Source organism: Nipponia nippon, unplaced genomic scaffold, assembly GCF_047370975.1.
Source record: "Nipponia nippon isolate SJK-2023a ecotype South Korea unplaced genomic scaffold, ASM4737097v1 scaffold_7, whole genome shotgun sequence".
NCBI lineage: Eukaryota > Metazoa > Chordata > Aves > Pelecaniformes > Threskiornithidae > Nipponia > Nipponia nippon.
This window is the reverse complement of record NW_028262391.1, coordinates 53,896,353-53,918,360: the sequence shown is the minus strand read 5'-3', so window position 1 is coordinate 53,918,360 and position 22,008 is coordinate 53,896,353. Positions and strand designations below refer to the sequence as shown.

The 22,008-nt window shown below is 50.3% G+C and overlaps 1 protein-coding gene across 2 annotated transcripts in view; it reads right to left on the bottom strand.

Moving 5' to 3' along the window:
* ZFHX3 (zinc finger homeobox 3) overlaps nucleotides 1-22,008 on the bottom strand; it is a 683,250-nt gene that overhangs the window by 8,909 nt on the left and 652,333 nt on the right. For both annotated transcript variants that reach the window (XM_087738652.1, XM_087738654.1), the window contains 4 exons: nucleotides 17,867-18,000; nucleotides 17,460-17,660; nucleotides 8,212-8,314; nucleotides 1,369-6,834 (listed from right to left, as the gene is read on the bottom strand). In XM_087738652.1, the coding sequence (XP_087594778.1) occupies nucleotides 1,369-6,834; nucleotides 8,212-8,314; nucleotides 17,460-17,660; nucleotides 17,867-18,000 (5,904 nt within the window). The remainder of the gene's footprint in view (nucleotides 1-1,368; nucleotides 6,835-8,211; nucleotides 8,315-17,459; nucleotides 17,661-17,866; nucleotides 18,001-22,008) is intronic.

Sequence of the window (22,008 nt, the reverse complement as noted above, 5' to 3'; positions counted from 1 at the left end):
TGCATTGAGTTTTCCAATCTGTTGAAAAAGGAACTTCAGTGTCAGCCTGCTGAATAAAAGCATCAGAAAGTCTTTTTGGAGACTGACAACACTCCGGTTTCCGATTAAGAAGCCAGGAAGATGCTCAGATCCTATTTAGGCTTCACACCATGGATTATAACTCATCATTAGCCAATGAGTTCAGTACAGTAAGAGAAAGCGATTGTTTCTGGACACTGTCTAATAGCGGTAGAGCTGTATTGCCACAGTGTAGAAAACAAAGGTGCACAGTGGCACGTGGTGTAACTGTACGAGGCGTTACGGTGTCACAGGCTTTCCAGCCTCACAGACTCAGCCTGTTGCTGAGACAAGACACTGGAATCAGTTCTCGGGATACGTCCGTGAACGTAGAGTAGCCCTGGTGAAACTCAAAGAGGGATCATCAGAAGTAGAGAAGTCTGCCAAGTGAAAGCAAGTCTCCTAGAGAACATCAGTTGCTCTGTCATGAGTGGCAATTCAAGACCCAGGCACGCCTCTGGGATGCCATGGATGTGGCAGGGGTGAAACAAGGCCCTTGGATCAAGTTTTCTAGGTCACTGCTAGTCTACTGAGCAGTATCTTCCACTGCCAGTGTTTGCTACATGTCTTATACCTTCCACCCGTCCACCATGTACAAGGGAAAGGAGCATCCTCAAAAAACCAAGTCCAATATCTGGGATTAGGCCACCCAAAGGACTATGCCAAATTTCATTTTTATGTAGCATTGCTAAGAAAAATCTTATCAAAATACAAAGTAGGTTTGTCCCATGACTACTCTGTTGTTTGTTGAGAAGGTACTTTCAGGTCGTGCCCAGCCATTGCTCAAAAACCAATCCACAGCTGCATCAGGATTTGTCCTGGAGGTCACCATAAGGATGCTACATAAAGATGCTCCAGGTTTCTGTCACCAGTGCTACCAGGCACATCACACTTTTTCCCAGAAACAGTTCAGAATTATTGAAAACTTGGAATAGCACTACATAAACTGGAATTAATAACAAAAGGAAAGGTATTATGAACAATGCATGCAGCACATTAGTCCTTCTCCTGTTCTGTTTGATAAACCCTCTATTTTCCATTTCCTCGAAGGTGCTTCAGAATTTTTAGTCTGTGCTAACGAAACAGAGATATGCAGCATGTCTAGATCTTCCTCTATTTCAGACTTTGCTAGAAAACCTGAGTTTGGGAATTAGGGGTAAAATACCTATTGCTTATTCGCTGTCAAGTAAACATGCTCAACTAAAGGGCTGGGTATCCTATTATCAGTCATTCTCAAGGAACATCCGCTTCTGCTAAAGATGCGTCAAGTTAAGCTGTGTCTCCGAGCAGTGTGATAATATCCATACCCACCTGTGTTGGATGGAGTGAAGCCTGGTAAGGATGGGCTGTTGAGGCCTGGGAGCAAGACTGGAGGGATGCCCTGTAGTGCTGGGTATGCAGCAGGAAGGTTAAGAGCTTGCAGAGGGGTGTTATCAAACATGCCCTGCTGTTGAGCTGCCAGACCAAGAACCTCATTGGCTTTTTTGATCCGGTCCAGCTCCTGCTGAGCCATCAACTGACGTACAGTAGCTGGGTCAAAATACTCCTTTTCCTTATCCAACTGGCTTCCAATGGTTTCTTTAACTTTGGAGATATGCTGTTGAGAGAAGATATGGTCACGTACAGACAGTCGAGCGCTGTACTTGATGCCACACAAAGTGCACTCTGTTTTGGGTCCCTCGTAACTTGTTTGGTTTATACCAAAATGCTTGGCCATGCTGAGTTTGGACTTCTTCTCCTTTGCCCTAGCATTCTGGAACCAGACCTGAACAACTCTCTTTGGCAGTCCAATGTCATTGCCCAGGACCTCACACTCCAGCATGGTAGGTGTCCTGTAGTCATTAAAGCATGACTTAAGAACTTTTAGCTGGAGATTAGTCATCTGAGTGCGAAAGCGTTTCTGTCCGGGCCGATCCCCGCTCTCTCCAGACTTGCTGGCTGAACCACTTGCACCAGGGCTGGGTGAGCAGGGGTCTGCAAGGCTGGATGTTTCACTGTAGTCCACAGTACCTTCATTATCGTACTCTTTGCTGTAAAAGCTGGGAGCTGGGCTGACCAGGCCAGAAGACAGCCGATCTTCATATTCAGACATTGCTATCATGGCAGCTTTTGTCAGACCTTCGCTGGGTCCCGATGCGGATTTGGTTTCAGTTGCAATACCTGTTGCACTATCGTTGTCTGCGTTCCCTTCATCTCCTGTTGTAGTGTCTGTGATTGCAGTGTTGACAGAAGAGCAGTCATCGTTGTCCAGCTTTGTTTGGTCAAAGCTCAGATTGACCGAGGACATGGAGGGACTCTCGAAGTCTTCTATCCCTTCCACCTTAATGGAAGATGGACTCAGCAGAGTTCGAGGTGACAGTTCCATGCTCTTGTTCACTGGGGAGAGAGGAACACTCTGTCCATCACTGCTAGTTGGTGGCATGTGGGAAAAGCTTGCTCCATCAAAGATGTCTCCCTTCATTTGGAGTCCCCCATCACAATCTAAGAGCATAGCGGACAATGTCAAGTTGTATCCAGCTCTCTTGGCCTCATGCCAGTGACGGGATCGGATATGAGCTTCAAGAGCTGTCTTTGCTTTAAAGAGAGCTCGGCAGAAGGGACACCGTCTATGGGCTTGGGCAGGCCCTACAGCTCTGAACTGCCCCTTCCTTTCCCGTGCACGGGTGTTCTGAAACCAAACTTGCACCACGCGTTTCTTCAAGCCCACTTCATGTGCAATGTGATCCAACATCTTCCGTGTTGGGTTGGAGTCGAGCAAGTACTTCTGATAAAGAATTTCCAGCTGCTCTGGGGTAATGGTTGTCCTTAGACGTTTATCCCTTTGTGGTTCTTCTCCTCCAGTCCCACTGTCATTTTCTCCAGGGCTTGCACTGGCCTTTTCCTCCAGCTTTCTCTTCAGTGTGTTCATTGTGGATGTTGGAGTTGACGGTGAAGTGGCTGAGCTTGCTGGGATCTGTGGTAACGTTCCAGAAAGCAGCTGGCTCGCAAGTAGTGGATTACTGGGATCAAAAAGCATGAACGGCATATCCAGCGTTCTGTCCAGGAATGGGGGGTGGATAAACTGGTTCTGTGCACTCAGAAAATGAAGCTGCTGATGCTCCTGCCAATGCTCAAAGGAAGGAAATGCCAGCTTACACTGGTCACACTGGTACGGGATTAGCTGTGGAGGTAGGTTTGCCAGCTGTTGAGGGGTGGATGTGTGAATGGGTTTGAGGGAAAGATGTGAGAGCTGAGATGGACTTGGGCTTGACTGTGACAAGGAGCACTGAGGGGGCTGAGGAGGGGGAGGTGGCTGTTGCAATGAAGAGGGGGAGGATAACTGTGAAATCTTTTGGTGTGCTGAACTTGTCTTTTGTTCTCCTTGGTCCTGTTGCTGCTGAGACTCTTGCTTTGGTTGTACTTGCTTCTCTTGAGTTTGGTTTTGCTGTGTACTTGGAGGTTCAGACTGCTTTGGTTTCTCATCTGTAGCTTCTACTTTAGAACTATAGGTGGAGGAATCATCTGCCTCTGCTGTGAGCTGCAGAAAAGCTGAGGAGGTTGCATTGGCTGAAGACGTAGGTGTGCTGTAAGCTTGCGAGGGCATTGGTGTGCTGCAGGAGGAACTGGTTGGAGTCAAGAGCTCCATTGCATCCATGGAATCTTCATTCTGGCTATCATCCTGTCCATCCTCATCCTCATCTTTGTAACAAAGCTTTTTCTGGTGCTTAATGAGATCAAAAATGCGCTGAAAGACTAGACTGCACTTCTTGCATTGGTAGTTCAAGTTACTTGTTCTAATATACCTGTCATTTGTAAGCTCCCGTCGTTCCCCGTCTTTGCCTTCTCCCTGATTCTCATAGTTTTTCCTAGCTTTTTGACGGGCATTCTGGAACCACACCACTATAACACGCGTTGGGAGGTTCAGCAAGTTAGAAAGCTGCTCAAATTCATCATCCTTTGGATAAGCATTGGCATCAAAGAAGTCCTGCAGGACTCTGAGTTGGTAGTCAGTAAAGCGTGTCCGGGAGGACCGCTTGCTTCCCCAGTACTCCTGCTTTTGAGGTTCTGGAGAAGGAGGCCGTGAGTCTATCTTCAGTTCTTCCAGGCTGGTAATGGGAGGATTACTGAAGTTGTATGGGGAATCCTTGTTGCGCTGGCGTTCTTTGAAAAGGGTGTTTCTGAACCAGTGCTTGATCACTTTCTGGGGCAATCCAGATTTGTCCGCCATCTCTTTGATCTGTTCCTCACTTGGGGAATTGTTAATATCAAAATACTGCCGAAGGACTCTGAGTTGGTCGTCGGTGATCCGCGTCCGTGGCCTCTTGTTCTGCTGCTGCTGGAGAAGGCTAGGGTTGAGCTGATGCTGGTACAACTGGGCCAAGTCGGCAGGCAGAGGGTCTACGGGACCAAGCTGGGGCGGCAGCTGAGCAGGTAACGTTTGTAGTGGCATGGTTTGCATCATAAGTGGTGAAAAGATGGGGAGCTCCATTGGCATGGAGAGCTGGGTGAGTGGCACAGACGGCTGGGCTGGTGCGATTGTAGGAGAGGTAATCGGTGGGGCAGAAGTAGGAATGGTGGGAGTAGAAGCCGGCTGAGGAGGTGCTGGAGGGAGCGGAGGTGGGGGCGGTGGAGGCGGTGGTGGTGGCTCTGGGGTCTGAGGCCGTAGCGGGTACAGCTTGTCATAGTGTTCTCTGTACTGTTTGGCAAATCTCTCTAACTGCTTAAAGGGAAAGTAATGTTGGTGAACATGCTCTTGGTGGCTCTTCAGGATGAGGATGTTTGAAAAGAACTTGCCGCATGTATCACACTCAAGCTTTTCCAAGTTCTCACCTTGCTCTGTCTTCCCATTTTTCTTCTGCACCTTCTGCTTGTTCTCATTATACTGAATGACAAGCTCAAAGCCAAAGTTTTCCAGCAAGGCTTTTGTCGCATTCCCTCTTGCATCAGAGGCAATACGCGGAGGCAGTAAGGAGGGCTCTGAACCACTGCCTGGTACAAATTCCTTCTTCTCTTTGGGCTTTAAGGTATCAGGCAGAGACTCCTTAGATGCTACATTGTTGTCTCCTCTCTCTGCACTTTCCCTTTCCCGTGGGGTTTCTTTTTCTTTCACTACGGATTTAGTCTTCTTCTCAGGGTGCTGGCTCTGCTGTATAAGGACGGAGTGAGGTTGTGACAAGGACAGCTGACCTTGCTGCTGCTGTAAGAGCTGTGGATGGCTCTGCTGAGGGAGCTGAACTTGAGCCTTCAGGTCCTCCAGCAAACTTGGACCTGTACCAGTCAATGTCAGCGCACCACTGGTGACAGGCAAACTAACTTCTGGATTGAGCTGGAACTCGGCACTGGGGATGTAGAAAGGAAACAAAAGATGCTGCTGTTGCTGAAGCTGCAGAAGGGTCTCAGTGGTCATCGGAAAGTGCGGCAAAAGTGCTGGGTTGAACAGCTGAGACTGCAGGAGAGCAGCTTGCTGCTGCAGTTCCTGTTGCAGATGGGCCTGGACTTGGGCCTGTGCCTGTGCCAAGGTTTGAGCTTGCTGCTGCTGCTGCTGCTGCTGCTGCTGCTGCTGCTGCTGTTGCTGCTGCTGCTGCTGCCTGGATGCAATCATGTCTGCCAGCTTCTTTCGGTTTACCTCTTTGGGCTCCGAAGGGGAGGCGATATTAGTGCTTACAGGGTTACCTAAAGGAGGAATTCCCACATTGTCGCTGGATACCTGGCTGAGCAGGCTGGGAATGGGAGTTGTGCCTGAATTACTTGTGTTGGTGGTTGTAAAAGTATTACTGTTGCTAGTGCTCACTGGACTTGGCGTGGATGAACCCAAAGAGAGGCTGCTGCTGCTGCTGTTGCCAGCTCCGTTACTACTGCCGCTGCCCCCGGCCGCCTCCAGCTTGGCAGCGCGAGCCTTGGTTTGGTGCAGGACAGACCTCATGTGGATCTCCAAGGTTGAGCTCTGACTGTAGGCCACGTTGCAGGTGTTACACTTAAAAGGTTTGTTGTCCGGGCTGCTGGTAGGTTCGGGCTGCCCAGTGGCAGACTCTTGGAGGGCTCTTTTCAGTTTATGCAGATGAGAAACTGAATTGTAATGGACCAGGAGAATGTTCTTTTGCGTGAAAGACTCCTTGCAGACTGTGCACTTGTAAGGGCGAGACGGATCTAGGAATTTCTCCATAGTGAAGTTAGGACCCTTCCTGAAGGGTAAGGCCCTTTTCGGTTCTGAGCCAGAGTCCTCTTGCACCGACCCCGAATCGCTACCTGTTGGGCTCTGCTTATCTTCCAAGTCGCTCTCCTCCTCCTTATCTTCCTCGACTATTATAGTGTGGTCTTCTGCAAGCGAAGGATCGCCCATAGCGAGGAGGTCCCCGTTGACCAAGAGACCACCATACAGCTGCTGAATGTCAGCCTCGCTCAGCTCCAGATGGCTGGTTTCCAGGTGCTTCTTCAGGGCCTGGAAGGTTCGGAAGCTGCGCTGGCAGAGGCAGCACATCGTGGCCGCCCGGATGACGTGGTATTGGGAATGGAGCTGCAGCTTCTCAATGGTTTTGAACGCCAGGCTGCACTGGTTACAACGGTACTTGTAGACGTGGCGATCGGATACTGGCAGTTGAGGCCGCTTTGCGTGAACTTCATTGAAGTGTGTCTGCAGGGCTGCAGAGCTCTTGAACATCTGGTTGCAGCCCTTCTTCCAGCAGAGGAAGCCGGAGTCCTCCCTGGCAGAGCTCTGATCGGCCGGAACGGGCTTGGGATCTCCGCTGTGCTCTGCACTTTCCGATGGCAAAAGACTCTTTCCCGAGTCCTCAGAGATCTCTGTGAAAACAAAATTAGAGCAAACCTGAAAATTACACCAGCACACAAGGACGGATCAACACCCTCTTTTTTGTCCCTAATACGTCTGTGTTTTTTTCTCTGCAAGATGATAGGTATTTCTAACATTTCTCCTCTATCTTCATTAATTTATTTTAATACCAGCCCATTACCCTCATCATGGCCCATTGCATAAACCTACACAATTTACTTTCTTGCCCACTTTGAATATCTGGAAATTATTCACACACACACACGTTCCCTTAGTGCATTCACCACCTTTAATTCTTCCTTTTAAGTGAAGGCCATTCAGCCACCTGTCTGTCTGTGCTGTTTTTCTTTGATGTCTTGCCTATTTTCCAATAAGAAGGTTCATCAAACTGAACGCTGTATTTGAGTCTTGATCCTATCAAAGCTAGAAACAACAAGAACGAAATTCAGGTCCTGCTGGCAGCAGCTCAAAGGGTGCTGTTTGAGGGAGGACGGGAGAAGCAGGAATGAGCACTCAGTGCACTGCCACTTTTCCAGGGTCTAAGAGCACAGTCCTGACAGCGTGATATGGGTAGAGGCCAAAAATGGGTCCCGTTGCCCAGAGCAGCATTAACTGCCCTGGCTGTGCCAGAGCTGCCCCACCAGCATCGCTGCCTTGGGGCCGGCTGCCTGGAAGGAAACGATGGCTGTCTCCATTCCCAGACTCCTTACAGACCTTCCAGGAAGGCACAGAAGGAACACTGGCATTGCTTCCTTGCCAGGTTTGAGATCAGACGCTTCTGCCCAGGCAGAATGATGTTCTTGGGATGCTCTCACATCACACGACAAAGCCAGGACTAAATAACCATGGATTTATAGCCATGCCTTCATAACACAGCATGGCAATGAAAAAGGCTGAGGAGATTTGGGCCGGATAAGGACTGCGGCAGCTCAAAGCTCCTCAAACTGTATGCCAAGCATCTGTACTTGAGCTATGATGGCAACAGAGCAAGCACAGCAGAGGCGGTAGCACAGCCAGCAGCTGCAGCCTTTGGCATTTCTCTACCAATCCCCTCAGCTCTTTACCACCTCTGCTTTTCACCGCTCACATCTGGTCTTCTCCTTTGCAAGGATTCAACACCATTTCCACGTGAATCGCCACGGTGGCAAGCTGTGCTCCTCAGCGCTGAGCTGCCCTGCTCTGCCCTGCCATGGGGACAGCCGGGCCAGCAGCCTGTTTGCGGCACAGACGAAGGGAGACGGCCCTGCTGGGCACCACTGGACTGGTTCTCAGGGACAGCTGGGCACACGGAGCTCCCTTGGGTGGAGATGTCCCCAGACACAGTCCTGAGCAGGTGACGGGAGCTGGGGGAGCGGTGGGACCTGCGGACCTCATTGACCCGCACTCACCAGGCTGCTTCCCCAGCTCCTCTGTGGTGGAGTTCCCGTCCTTCTCTGGAGTGGCTGCCGGGAGAAACATGCTGCTGGGCATCATCACCTCAGGTGTTGTCACCTGGAGACAGGGAGGGAAGGACGTGGGGAGAAGAAAAACACAGGAAAATATTTTAAACATCTTCAGTGGCAAAATTAGACACCAGTACTGTAAAGTCAGAGGCGTCACTTTTCATAGCTCACTGAAGACTCGTGTTTATTAGACAAAGCTCACATCAGTCAAAAGTGTTTCTACAGTTACATTCTGGACATAATTAGCAGTGCACACTTGAAGAATAATCTTATTATTAATATTTTTGCTTTATGTAGAATTCAGACTTTGATCACTGACAATGTTTTGTCATGGGCTGTGAAACTTCTTGTGCAACCAATTAGGTAGGTAAGTTGAAAGGCCCACCTTAAGCTGCTGAAAACATAATAAGGCCCCTAATTAAATCATACCTCGTAAAGTACACTGTAATCTTGAACTAGGGAGCATTGCAGCACTGTTTTCAAAGTGTATCGATGCAGGAGAAGGAGGGGCATGAGAAAAAAAAAGTACAAATAAGGAGAGAGGTGACAAAGGAAAGGATGAATAAGGAAAGACTAAAAAGACAGCAAATTGTCTGCGAAATGAAAAGCTTGTGGTAACCCTTTCCTTGCTCTGACTGATGTGTTCCCTTCGCCTCTCTTCAAGTGTTTGCCTAGACCCTGCACCATCATAACCAGCGCAGCGCTTGAACACCAACACTTTTAAAGAGCTGGAGAGTTTGCGTGCTTCAACTAGAGATGCTCTTTGAAAGAGTCACATGCATATGCTCATCTTTTTCTGGAAAACTGTGTTTCTTTGGGTGTACCTGGTCACACACAGAACACACAAACTACCTCGCTGGCCGGCTGGCATCAGACGCCGGACAATGAATGCCCTTCTGAACGTCCAGAGTCGGTATCTGGCCCCGCAGGCCTTCTCCCCAGAGCAGCAACCGGAAAGACAGACCTGTACCACCATCACCATCCGTGCCCTATTCCCGTGCACGGTGGCCAGCACTGGTCAGATGCCCATGGCAAGCGAAGACACCTCTGCGGCTCCGAGCAGCCTCACGCTTCACCCCGCTGATGCTCAGGGAGCATCTCCCGTTCAGCAGGGCCGTGGTACTCGAAGAAGCAGCAAGCACCACTGACTTGCAATGCTTGCGGTGCTTCTGCTCCCAGCCGCTGACTGCTGGGAAAGCGAGGCATAACTAACCACTCCTAGGCAGGTATGTTTCCTAGCAAAACAAGTCTCTCCATCCTTCTGTCAGATACTAAGAGGGCATTTGAACCTTGGATTTCAGAAGCGAGTGAGTGAGTGAGGCTGTTATCTGCATGCAGTGTGCCTTGCTTTCTGCAAAGTCAAGGACCACAAGGCTCCGATTGAACCACATGAGATATTAGCAAATCTGCAGTGAAGCTGAAGGTAAACCTATGTGCAGGACATGAAATCTTCCTTATCTACACACATGTCAAATCCAAGCAAACACAGACTAGACCTTGGCTTCACTAAGTGGATGGCAGCAGAAACAGTCTGTGAAAAACCTCAGAAACAAATGTTCGCATACGAGTGGCTGCAGACACCCGAACCGCACCGGGGAGAGACGCTGAGCTCCCTCCCTTTGCAGGGGTGGCCGGTGCACGGAGGTGAGCGCCGGGTCCCACAGATGCCTGCAGGAAAGGCAGCTGACACTGATAAATCACCAGGAGGGAAGCTGAGCACACCAGATTCATTCCACCTTTTACTCTACACGGGGGCATCTGACGGCTGTGGGTGCTGGGTGGGGAGACGTGAAAGGTCACTGGTTAATTCCCAGTAGCCGGGCTTGGAGGAGGGGGACGAGCAGGGATGCTGAGGAGGGAAGGCAAGAAGGAGCCGTCCCTCTCAGCTTTATCAGCAGGGAGAGCGCTTTCCTAGGATCTTTAGGAATTATGAAAAATAAATCATGAGAAATTAAAAAAAACCCCAACAGAGTAGAAAAAGAATAAAATTATCTAACACCTCAGCTGCACATCATTATAGAAAACTGTGGGCTTTTTATACGCGCTACAGTAAGGCAGCCATCCCCACTACCACACTCAGTACGACGGATCAGTAATTGTTTTCATACACTTTAATTAGAAAAACTCAGATGGCTATGAATAATAATGGAAAAGAGAGACTTTTGCACTTGAAAGGTTGAAGTCAATCAAGTGTGAATGACGGCAAAAAAGAAAAAAAAAAGACACCAATTCATCAGGCCTCTGTTGTCTCGCCGCGTCTTTAATCATAATTCCTGATTGGGATTCAAGAAGGCAGTAAGCAGCGGTTCTTTGTCTGCCTTCACCTTCCGTCAATTAACTCTCCCCGAAATATAATCATCAACCTCACATGCTCCTCTGCATCTTAATCTGGGTCTCCAAACCAATAAGTCCTGCCCTATATGTGTTTAAGTAATTACCTTTATCTACCTGCATCTCCATAGCCACAGTTCTCACCCTACTTCTACCCCTCCCTCCACAATAAAAAAAAAAAAAAGAAAAAAGGGGGGGGGGGGGAGAAAAAAAAAAAAAAAAGACTGTGGTACATTAAATTGCTACAGGCACAAAATCCCAAAAGGCAAACAGAAAAAAGCTTGGAAAGAAGTGCAGAAAACTAGAAATTCTGGATATAGATGTAGGGCAACCACAGGCAGTCCAGAGAGCCACGCAGGGCTGGCCCTGGGAAGCAAAGCCTTGAAAATAAGGCACTGCTCTTGCTTCAGCAATGGACCTGCTTTAGTCCTCTACCTGTTTAGCACCGTTTGGGCTTCTCCGGAAAGTGCCGCCCGTTTCCTACGCCATTCTCCAGGGCAGGACTACTCTGTCTCTTCATCCCCACGCACCACCCCCAAGCAGGCAGCAAAGACAAAATAGTGAAAATAGGCTGCACGTCTGAAATAATTTTGCATTTACACTGAATTCCAGATTGCCCATTTTGAACTAGTTGTCCTTTTCCACCGCAAACCCGTCCGAGGATATACCATTTCCTTGTACGCACAGAAAATGCCTCACATATTAAAAGCGACTGCTTTTAATATAAACAAATAGTGGGAGTACCAAGGGGGCAGAAGGTTTAGTAGGCCACGGCCACCCAACAGATAAACAAGGAGCGGTGCTCGACGACGCAGCATTTTGTACTTCAGATGTATTTAAATGGCATTAACTGTTCTGGTGATAGGGCGGAACGTGTTTATCTCGAGCACAGCCTGTGTTAGCGCGTGCGGTTGTTAAACACTCTCTGCCTGCCTCTCACCTGAGCAGGCAATACCTGGCGTGCAATCCTGGCGTCCATCCTCAGCTCTGCTCAATACCTCTGTCCCCCTGTTTAAACGTCTCTTCAACACCAACCGCTTCACAATGGCAACATGTCAGTCAGCATGAACCGTTATTAAAAAAACAACCCTACAGATGTAAGTCCGACAAATGTGATTTGTCTTCTCCCTTTCCTTCTTCGTACATACTTGTTTTGTTCTGTCTAACATTAAACTGTATTCCCTTCGCAGCTGCAGCCACGATCTTCTGGCCCACAAGCCACCAGCAAAGCCTTCCAGCTTGGAAACACCACCCTCTGTCCCACCAGACCCACCTCTGCGCGCAGCCCCGAGCGCGCCCGTCCCCCCGCTGCTCCCGTGTCCCAGGGCTCCTCTAGGTTGCCCTCCCAATGTTACTGCACAGAAGGCAAGCGGTCCTCTTGGCCGGCATTGCTCTTGACCTTTCTGTCCAAACGACAGCGGGAGGCGGGGAGGGATCGGCAGCTCGCTCCTACCCACTCTTTCCAACAGCCCAGCATTGGGATACTGATACGTGCATCAGGTTCTGTTTATCGGTACTTCAATGACTAGAGTCCAGTGTCTCCACAAAAACGCCTAATGCTGGGGCAGGCACGCAGGGCGCACCCTGCGCTCCGACCACCCTGGCCCTGGCCCTAGCCCTGGCCCCGTCCCCGCCTTGCTCAGTGGGGCAGGGAACTTGCTTGGGTAAAGAGTGAAGGAGGGGGAAGCTCGGGCTGGAGACTGTGGCCGCCCCTCCTGCGCCCCACTTTGAAACATCTGCCCTGTGGTCTGCACTGGAGATGGGGATGCCAGCCAGACTTCCCTCTAGAGCAGACTGCAGAGAAGCCAATTATCTGCCTTAGAAGTTGGAAAGTTTTTGGGACAAGCCTCTCTGCTTCCCAGGACCCTCCCTTTCAGATGAAACTCAGATCCCCTTAAGCAGATAAAATTTCTTTATGATGACGAGATCCACCGAAATGCATGGGCACCCCAATTCGATGGCCATTTCTATAGACAGTGTGGTCCAGGGAGTGACTGTTACAAAACCCCGAGGGCTGACAGACCACGTCTCCTGCCTCCCTGCCCCACGAGTATCCTCAGCAGATCGCACACGCCCTGACACCTACAGACCTGTCACCGGTCTGAAGAACAACCTGCGGGTCCACTCCTCGCTGCTGACAACCTACAGCAGTGACAAGCGTGGCTCCTGCCACTACCGGATCTACCAGATTTTTAAGACGATGAACCGCAGAGCTGCTTATCAGCACGGGCAGGAGGCTCGGAGCTGCGACACCCCTCCCGTGCTGGCCCGGCAGCGTGACACAAGCATATTCTTGGCACGTCCAAAAAATTAATCTTGAACAGCGTGAATAGCCAGCTCCCCTTGCACACTGGATCTGCCTGCTCTGACTTTCCTCTGGACCGAGTGACCGAACATGTGGACAGTCTCTGCAGTTCTTCCACAAATTCCCCAAAATGCTGAAATCGTGCGGCTTTGAAAAGAAAATCTCTAGAAGGGGCCTGAGGAGATACATTACTATCCCTACGTCCATGCAACCAGGGGGAAATACACATGCAATGCAAGGTTCCCAACCAGACAAAGGAGGTAATTTCCATTACAAAGAGAGAGAGAGGGTGCTGGAGTGAAAAGCTTCATTAGACTCAGAGAGGCAAAGTGATGGCAGTATACCAAGGTCACTTCTAATTTAGACCATCTAATTGGCAAACATGGCTCCAAATGGCTATCATCTCACAGGGCTCAGAATTAATGAAGCCCGATTATTTTCATTACCTTCATCCGAGATGGAGAATGAGACACAGAGTGAGAGGGAAAGGGGGGAGTGAGAGGGGGCGAGAAGGAGGGAGAGAGAAAAATTGAATGACAGCAGAAGGGAGAGAGCAATAAGAAAAGACAATAGGAAAGAGGGAAAAAACGTAAAGATAGCGAGAGGGAGCAGTGAGGATGGCAGGGATGGGCAAGAATTACTCTTAGAGCAAGGGAGAAAAGGAAAAGATGGAAAGACGGCTGGAAACACTGGGAAGACGCCCTAAACCGAGGAAGAGAAAACTGACAACAGAAATGACGGGAGAGGAATGTGCAGAGGGATAAAGCCGGCCGCGGGAGGAGGGAGAGCTCCCCGCTCCCGGAGGCTCTCGGGAAGCCGTCCCTTCTCCCGGCTTGAGCCCATCAGTCTTGTCAATCGACTGTGCAGGCGAACTGCACTTCACCCTCATTAAGGGGCTCTCTGCTGAAGCGGTGCAGGCCCAAGATTAGCAGAGAGGCTGTTATGTGGAAAGATGGCGATTAGACCCGCTTAGAGCAGCTGAAATGCCACGTAAAATGAACTTGGCCACGTTCGTTCACCAGCCCCACGGAAGCGAAGCTGCCGGAGACGGGGGGGACAGTGGGAGCCCCTGCCCCTGCCCCACGGGGGCTTCCCCGGCCCCCACGTCGCATGGAGACACGGCACGCGCTCCTCTCCGCTCAGCCTGTGGCTGCAGCCCCGTCAGCCCCCGTCCCAGTGCCTGGGCCGGCGGGGAGGACCCGGGTGTCCCATGGGACAGCCAGCCCGGCTGCTTGCTGATATGAAAAGGAGGGGGCACGAAACAGCCAGCTCCGAGATGCTGAGCACAAGCAAGCAGCCGTTACTATGGCAACAGACATATTAGACACTGCAGGTTCCTGAAAGGCGTCTGATAAGGTATTATTAACTGGAGCCTCCTCCAAACGCCGAGCGCAAAGACACTGTGTCGAAAGGGACCTGGCTCCCATTTACTGGACTGCAATTCCCTCGCGGTGGCACCAAGACCTGATTCACGCGTCAGACTGAGACGGGAATCTTAGCTAGAATGAGCAAAATTAGGAACGTTTGATGCTACTGCGTTCTGCATAAGTCATACCGTTTCTCAAAATTTCTGTCATCCAATACAAAAAAGAACCACGTTTTGACCCATGTGCTACTTGACTTGGAGCAGGAGAGGCAATCTTCGTCTCCAGACATCTCTGGGTAGCAAAGGGAACGGCTGCCCGGGGCCAGTGGCAGTGGCAAGGTGGAAAAACCAGAAAGAAGCAAGAGGATAAGCTTCACGGCCAAGCCGGTCTCCACAGTCCTCAGCAGGAGCCCTGTGCTCTGCAGCAGCAGGATGAGTCAGGATGAGGCCCTGCTCCAGCAGAGCAGCTGTGCTCACCTAAGGGGACTCTCCTCCACAGTCCTGCAGTTGCTTCGGCCACGTCCTCCACAGGGGGTCCCCGAGCCCCCTAACGAGTGGCTTCTGCCAGCCTCCCTGTACCCTGGAGGGCACAGACCTGCTCAGGACGGACCAGCCCAACCGCACCCCTTCCAGGCTGTGCGTTCTGCCCACAGCCCAGCGCAGGAACGAACCATTTCACATCTGCGGAACAGATGCCCTCTGCAAACTGGTTACGCTTGCTGGCGTAAGAAAGGGGCTCATCTTCTGCTCACTGCTCTTCCAAGGTCAAAATGTCTTCCATCAATTTAGTTAGAAGCTAGTAAGATTCGTTCAAGTCCTCAGAAGGTATTTACACACGAAGCACCATCAATCAAAATGGATGCAGGTCACAGAGACCTAGGCCTTTGGGACGGGACAGCTCTTCGACCCAGGCGCACAAGTGGTCGGCAGAGCAGAGCTCTGCCCTGCTAGAGCCTGCGGGCACAGCCAGCTTCGCAGGCTTAGTGAACTGCTGGTGCTCTTTTTCCCTGCCTCTCTATATTTTCTTACGCAGAGAGCGCTGGGACCTGTCAGCCTGGCTGGACTTTTAATGGGTTTTACAACGTGGCGCCTGCTTGGGGCAGACGCGGTTCTCGCGGGTGGTCGGGAGCGTCGGTCCAACAGCGGCCAGCGCGAGCCTTCGCAGCCGCCGGGGTGCAGGACGCACCCTCAGCTCCTGCGGAGCCTGACGGGGCCAAGAGAGAGGGCAGAAAAATGAGAGGATAGGCAGCTGGTAAAGCAAAGGGGGAAGATAAAAAGCATAAAGGTGTTTGGGAAGGAGCCACAAAAGGACTGGAAGGGGGACAGAAAGAGAAGACGAGAGACCTGGAAGAGAAAAGCTGGGCAACGCTGCATGTGCTTGCTCAGACGACGTCACAGGAGGGGAGCTGATAAGGAACACGAGCATTACAACAAACACAACACTTTTCACCTCCGTCGTCGGGAATAGGCAAAGAAGGGAGAAAACAAGCAGAAATGGGGTGCAAGAAAAGAAATCACAGAGAAAGGACTGGCAGGAATCAAAATAAAACACTTATTTTATATACTTGGCGACAAGTTCTTAAATGCAGACACAACCTTGCCTTGAAGATTATACCAAAGAAATAACAGTGTAGAAATCTGACAATACATCCCATCTGTGAATTTAGAAGGGTTTTTGAAAATGTGAAAATTATTAATTCTACCGGTATCTTAAACTGACACCAGCAAATGGAAAGGCGCACTCATGTGAAACCTATGAAAAGGGAATTCACGAAAGAAACATTCTGGGACTCAGAACGTTATTTACGGAAGCAAGTGCGTGAGCGCTGGAGAGCGGGGTGAGCCCCGAGGAGCATTTCCGCGCTGCGACAGCGCGTACGAGTCCCGCAGAAGAGGTCCAGCAGCCGCACACACGACCGCGCGTACGCCAGCAGCAGAGGGAGACTGGGTCAGCGGCTCTGGGGGGAAGCAAGCCAAAGCACAAAGCCAGGTCTCGCAAATGAGAACTCGAACACCGCGCGGTTAATTTACGACTTCTCACCAAGCACTAGCTCTCAAGTTAGACGAATTTCCATTCCTCGGGATGGTGTTGAAGGAGGATTCCCATGCTAGGTGCTAAAACAAGGATGCAGGGCAGAACAAGAGCCCGGTGCAAACACATCTGTGCTGAACCACAATCTGCCGTCTGAAGTTTCTGCTCCCCACCAGAATATTGCAATAGCAATCACAACCCATACACAGGCAAAATGTCGTTTGACAAACAGCTTGAGAAGCGGAGTTGTTACAAGTCTTGGGCTCTGCGTGATGACACGTGACTTTATCTAGTGAACTTTCGCTCCACACTTCAGTTGCTAACTTCCTACTTCAGAGAATTTTAACTGCCTATGCTTAAATTTTTATTTAAAACCAGGCATTTCAAAACATCTTAAAAACAGCACTTGAAACAGTAGCTCTAGTATTCAACAGCCCCGTAAGGTTCCACCTCCCTCGGGCCAACCGCAGCGTATCCCTTGCTTGTTCAGGTTACCCTGAAAGAAGGGAATTGCTGCACAACAAAAGCATGGTAATTTTGGATGGAGCGACTCCTCACAAAAGTAACAGATCCAACTTATCTCATACAACCACAACAAAGATCCTCATTAAGGGAATGAAGCGCAGAACATGGGCAGCACAATAAGACTGTCTCCTCTCCACGAGATGAGACCGCCAAGGGAAGTTATTCTATTGGTTCTCAAAATCATATTTTAAGCAGAAACCTGATATCTAATTTCCTGTAATGCTACCTTAATCACCCTGGCTGTCCGTCTTGGGAAGTGCTCATCAACACATGAGCACTTTCTCTCTGCAACAGGAGCAGCACAGCACATCAGCTACCGCATCTCCCAGAAGCTTCTGTGCAAAATGCGATCCCGTGCAATGACCTCAGTAGTTAAAGGAAATGGTATTTGCTCTAATCTCTTCACAGGGAAATTACTCAACACTGCAACATTGCCAGTTTCCACAGTGCTCAAGCAGGGACAAGATGTCAAGCAGACAAAACATGCAGGGATGGGAGAAACCTAAACGACGGAGCCCTGGCAGAGGAAGGAGCTGCTCACTACAGCAAAGTTAGCCCGTGCAGGTCAGGCCATCCCCTTACTCTTCATCTTTGCCAGGATGGCAGCAGACGTGCTTGACTACGCAGCCGCTTACCGTCATGATGAGCTTCTCGACACAGTCAGGCGACACGCTGTGCAGGTGGGTGAGGTGCAGCTGCAGGTGGATCTTGTTGTTCAGCATGTCCTGGCAGAGCGGGCAGCGGAGCATGGGCTGCACTGAGTGCTGGGTCATGGCGTGCACCCGCAGGCGATTCACATCTGTGTTACTGTACTTGCAGTATGGACACTGATACATCTGCAGAGCAAGACAAATGAATCATGCAATTGTTACAGCTGCTGCTTTCCTCTTTCCTTACAGCTAGACCTTAATAATTTGATGCCTTCTCCTACCACCAGTTATCACCTTTCGTCCTCCTTCTCCTATTTTATTCTTCGCTTTTGGCACATATAAACAAATTACTTGCTTGTAGCTGCACAAAAACCTGGGTTCTTCCTCCTTACCTGCTCTGATTTGGTCTCCTCTGAAGTTTTTGACCATTTAAAGGAGAGAGGCGACTCAGAGCTGCTGGGAAACGATATTCGTTTAGAGGATGCTGGAGGCTCTGTCAGCTCCTTCTCTGCCTGGCTGGCTGGTGCTGCAACAAAGAGAGATTTATATCAGGACATCCCCAAAGAGGCTTAAGTTGGACAAAGACAATATTTCCATTTACTCTGCTGCTGTTTCTTGAGAACATACCAAGGCGTTGGAGGAGGATGAGTTTGTGGACTAACTTACGTCCTACAAAGCATGTCTGGCCCAAAAAAGTTAATTCTTTATTATCTTCCACAGCATGGGAACTGTGTCATTTATAGTTAGAAGCAGAGAAATCTCAGCTATTTCTGTGGGCTGCTTATAACCTGTTAGGTGCAGGAGAGTCTTGTCCTGTGTTTATGTCAGATACACAAATGCTTGGCCAGACGTGAAGGCCAACGCGTCATCTCCACGAGCAGCTGGACTGACTCGACAAAGCAGAACTCATACTCCTAGCTCACCTAGGCCTCTGGAATACCTTTGCCTTGGAGACGGCTGGAAGCTGTGGCCGTCAGCCCACATGACTTGCACTCTGTGCTGGAGGCAGCGGCACGCTGCCAGGACGGCACAGGCCAGCTCAGCCCACGCGCCTCGGGAAGAGCATCTGAGGGTGCTTCCCCGCAAACGGTCCCACCAAAATCACGATGGCAGACCGGCAGCAAGACCCAGCCTACGGCCAGTGCTGGGACGGGACCCGGACAATCTCACGCTGTAACAAGCTGAGGAAAGGCGATCTTATTTCAGCAAAACAGAAAAAGGCAAATGAGCCCAGAAGTCAACAGCAAAACACTCTGCAAGTTGAGGCACTCCGAGAAGCACATCCCTGACCTTTACCCCTCCCCCGAACCCTGGCAGCCTGCAGTACATAAATTTGTGGGACATCTATTATTTAAAAACTGTAAGGACAAGTATATTATACACAGCCCCCGTCTCCTCCTCCCCGAACACACATTCATAACAGTACTTTAATCTGTCTCGAATCGACTTCAAACCCATTTCGCCCTTAATGGGAGTTATTCATTTTCACTTGAAAGGTAATATATGACAGCTGGATATTTAATATGATGGATCGGCTGCCGATTAACAAGGCACTGTAGCATTCTTAGACTGGTCCCCCCATACTCTTCCCCTTGTCTCTTATTCTCTTTGTGAACCCACTGGTATCTGCTCCTTGTTTCAGAAGACGCCGTTCGAGTCAGACCCAGGTAAACTGCTTCCTTCGCAAAGATCCTTCCCTTCACTGACATGAGCGGTATTTCGAGAGGTACCACATCACAGTAAGAAATACAATCCCCATTTCTAACTGCCCTCCCTGCCAGACCCCACCTCTAAGCATTCAGATAAATAGAGGCAAAATAACTGCCAGGAGAGGGAAAATAGGTATCGCAACAGAATACAGTACTGCCAGAGGGATCAGAAGAGCTCTGGTGCTACTAAATTACTCCTGGTAGACTTGGCCATGCCAAAGCCTGCTTAGAGGTGATTTCCTTCCCCACAGCGCTGCCCTGCCGCACGCCTGGTATTTCAGCCCTGGCTGGTTACACAGCCTCTGTGCGTGGATGTAAAGTCTGGGCTGTATCTGAAACCAAACCACAGGACCTCACTGTGCTGCCAACTCCTTTAAAACGTCCAAACCTAGAGTTTCTTTGTGTAAACCAAGCCTGCGGTGTCAGTGCTGACTTACGGACACCAATGGAGATCCCGCTCTGCTCCCTGTGCAGAACGATGGGCTGCTTCTGAGGTCGATCCGCTGGCTGAACCCGAGACTCTCCCTGGGGTTCAGAACTGGAAAGTCAGTAAAGATGTCTACAGGACCAAAGCTGGCCTTCCTTGCTTCCTACTAATAAAATGTGCTTGGAGCATGACAAATATGGCACCACCCCGGACCCACCTGCGGTCCCTCCCGGTGGGTTTGGGGAGGCAGAGACCACCACTGAGAGCCAGCACCGTGGCGGGCGGAGGACCACCCTGCCTTAAAATGCCCTGCCCGAGCCTTGTGTGAAGTGCGTGGCCCCAATAAGGAGGCTAATTGCTGTTGACATCGTCCACTCCTCGGTGTGACCTCCGACATTGAAGTGTCAGCCCCAATCAGGCAGTCAGACGTCGGGACAAGCATCTGGAGACCCTGGGTCTGCCAGCACGGTCACGCAGCCATGCGAGCTCTGCCCCAGCCCTGCACCGGGCTGGGATGACAACGCCAGCCACGACTTTGGGTCCCCTTAGACTTCTCTGCCCCGGCTGGTGATTGTGTCTCCTACGTGGTCTGGGCAGGACCTCTCCAGGCTCCCTATCTGGCAAATGCCGCTTCAAACCGTTGGGTGTCATCTGCTCTGCAAAACTACCGACCAGCGCTGCCACGAGCTGTGCTGGCACCGCCAGCCTGCAAGAGGGGCAGGGGACTCGAGGGAGGAAAGGGGACGGCTGGAGAAACCTCTGCTCACGTATATGGGTCACCTTTCCAAATAAAGGATGACAACGCTTTCAGTTTTGGCAACATGGTGAGAACCATAAAATACCTGAGAATTGCATTAATAAACCCAGGTGAGCTCTGGACGCATACAAAACCCCTGGTGTCCCCACCGGCAGTGGGATCTGCACTGGCACAGCGAGGCACGAGGAGCTCGGGGAGCCCCTGCTCCTCACCCTCTGCCACCGACTTCACTGCGCACCACTTCCAGCAGCTCACCAATGCGATGTTTTCAGATGCGGTGACTAAATTCAGCAACCCAACTGCCAACTACCCTGCAGCTGCGGAACACTAGCTGTAACCTCCGGAGTCACGACAGGCTATTTTCTTATTTCCTTTCTACCGGGAAGCAGCCTGCTTAGAATTAGGGAAAAGTAAAACGTAATTAAAATTTACTTTTACTTACCATCTCCAAAGTGCCCAATTTTATTAAGCGCACTTGATCCAACCCATAACTTTAATCCTTCAAAAGCAGAATTATTAATGATTGTCCAGACCCCAGAATAACCGGTTTGTTGCAGAGTTCTGAAAAATGCATACTGAATATTTGTTCTAAGTATTATTTTTTGAGTTGACAGCTCAAGTGGGAATTTTAACACCGCGACCGAAGTTTATTGTTGATAAACAGCCAAACGCACGAAGTGACACATTCAGTCCACATCACAGATCAGAGGAATTAAGAACTCCCTTCTGCCTGCAGAAATGAGGACACACAGCTCAGCGCCTGCCTGCAGAGCTCTCCCGCCGCTGCGCGGGACCTTCGCGTCTGCGCACAGCGCTCGGGACAAAATGTCCTCGGCCGAAAATGTCAAAAGGGCCTCGGCCCCAAGCGGCAGCTTGGCACCAGAGAAGGTGGAGCACAACGCCTGCGCCCTAACCACGTCCAAGATCACGCTCTAGAGGTACAGGCCTTGCAGAAAAGAAAAAGGAATCTAGGTTTAAAGTATGATGTACGACTATGTATCTATTAGTATTTTTATTATTTTGACTCTTTAAATGGATTTAGTTCAGATTTGCCAACCTTAGAGAAGAATCTGCATTTCTCAACAAATGCACCCGAAAGCCAAGTGCAACAGGACGGCTCTGCTGCGGGCACGCTGGCCCGCCACAGCACCGCCCGGAGACCTGCCTGTCTCCTCGCTCTTCCTCGGCGGCTTCTGCTTTTCAAAGGAGGAGAAGAAATCCTCCCGGGTGTTATTTCAGAGGTGAGATGGGACACTTCCTTGGAAGTGGGGATCCTTTCCTTTGCGAACTCCAGAGGCAAAGCCGGCGAGGGTCCCCAAAGCTGCCTGCTCTCCATCCTGGTGGGAAGGGAGTCGCCACCCCGCCTCCCAGCCATCAGATTCTTTTAGCTAAAGTACCGCTGACAGCCCCTTCATCTAAACTTCCATCTCCCAACCCAGCAACATAATGGAGAAGCCAATTAAATGATTATTAATTCATGCTGCTTTCCGTAAGCCAGAGGTTCTCATCTCCCTGCATTCCGTAAACCAGCTTGCCACTTGCCCTAGAAATTTACAGTGGGGTTTCTGCTCTCTCCATTGATTTAAGAAACAACACCCTCCCTGCCCCCAGCCTACTGAAAAAAATCTCTTCCTACTAAGT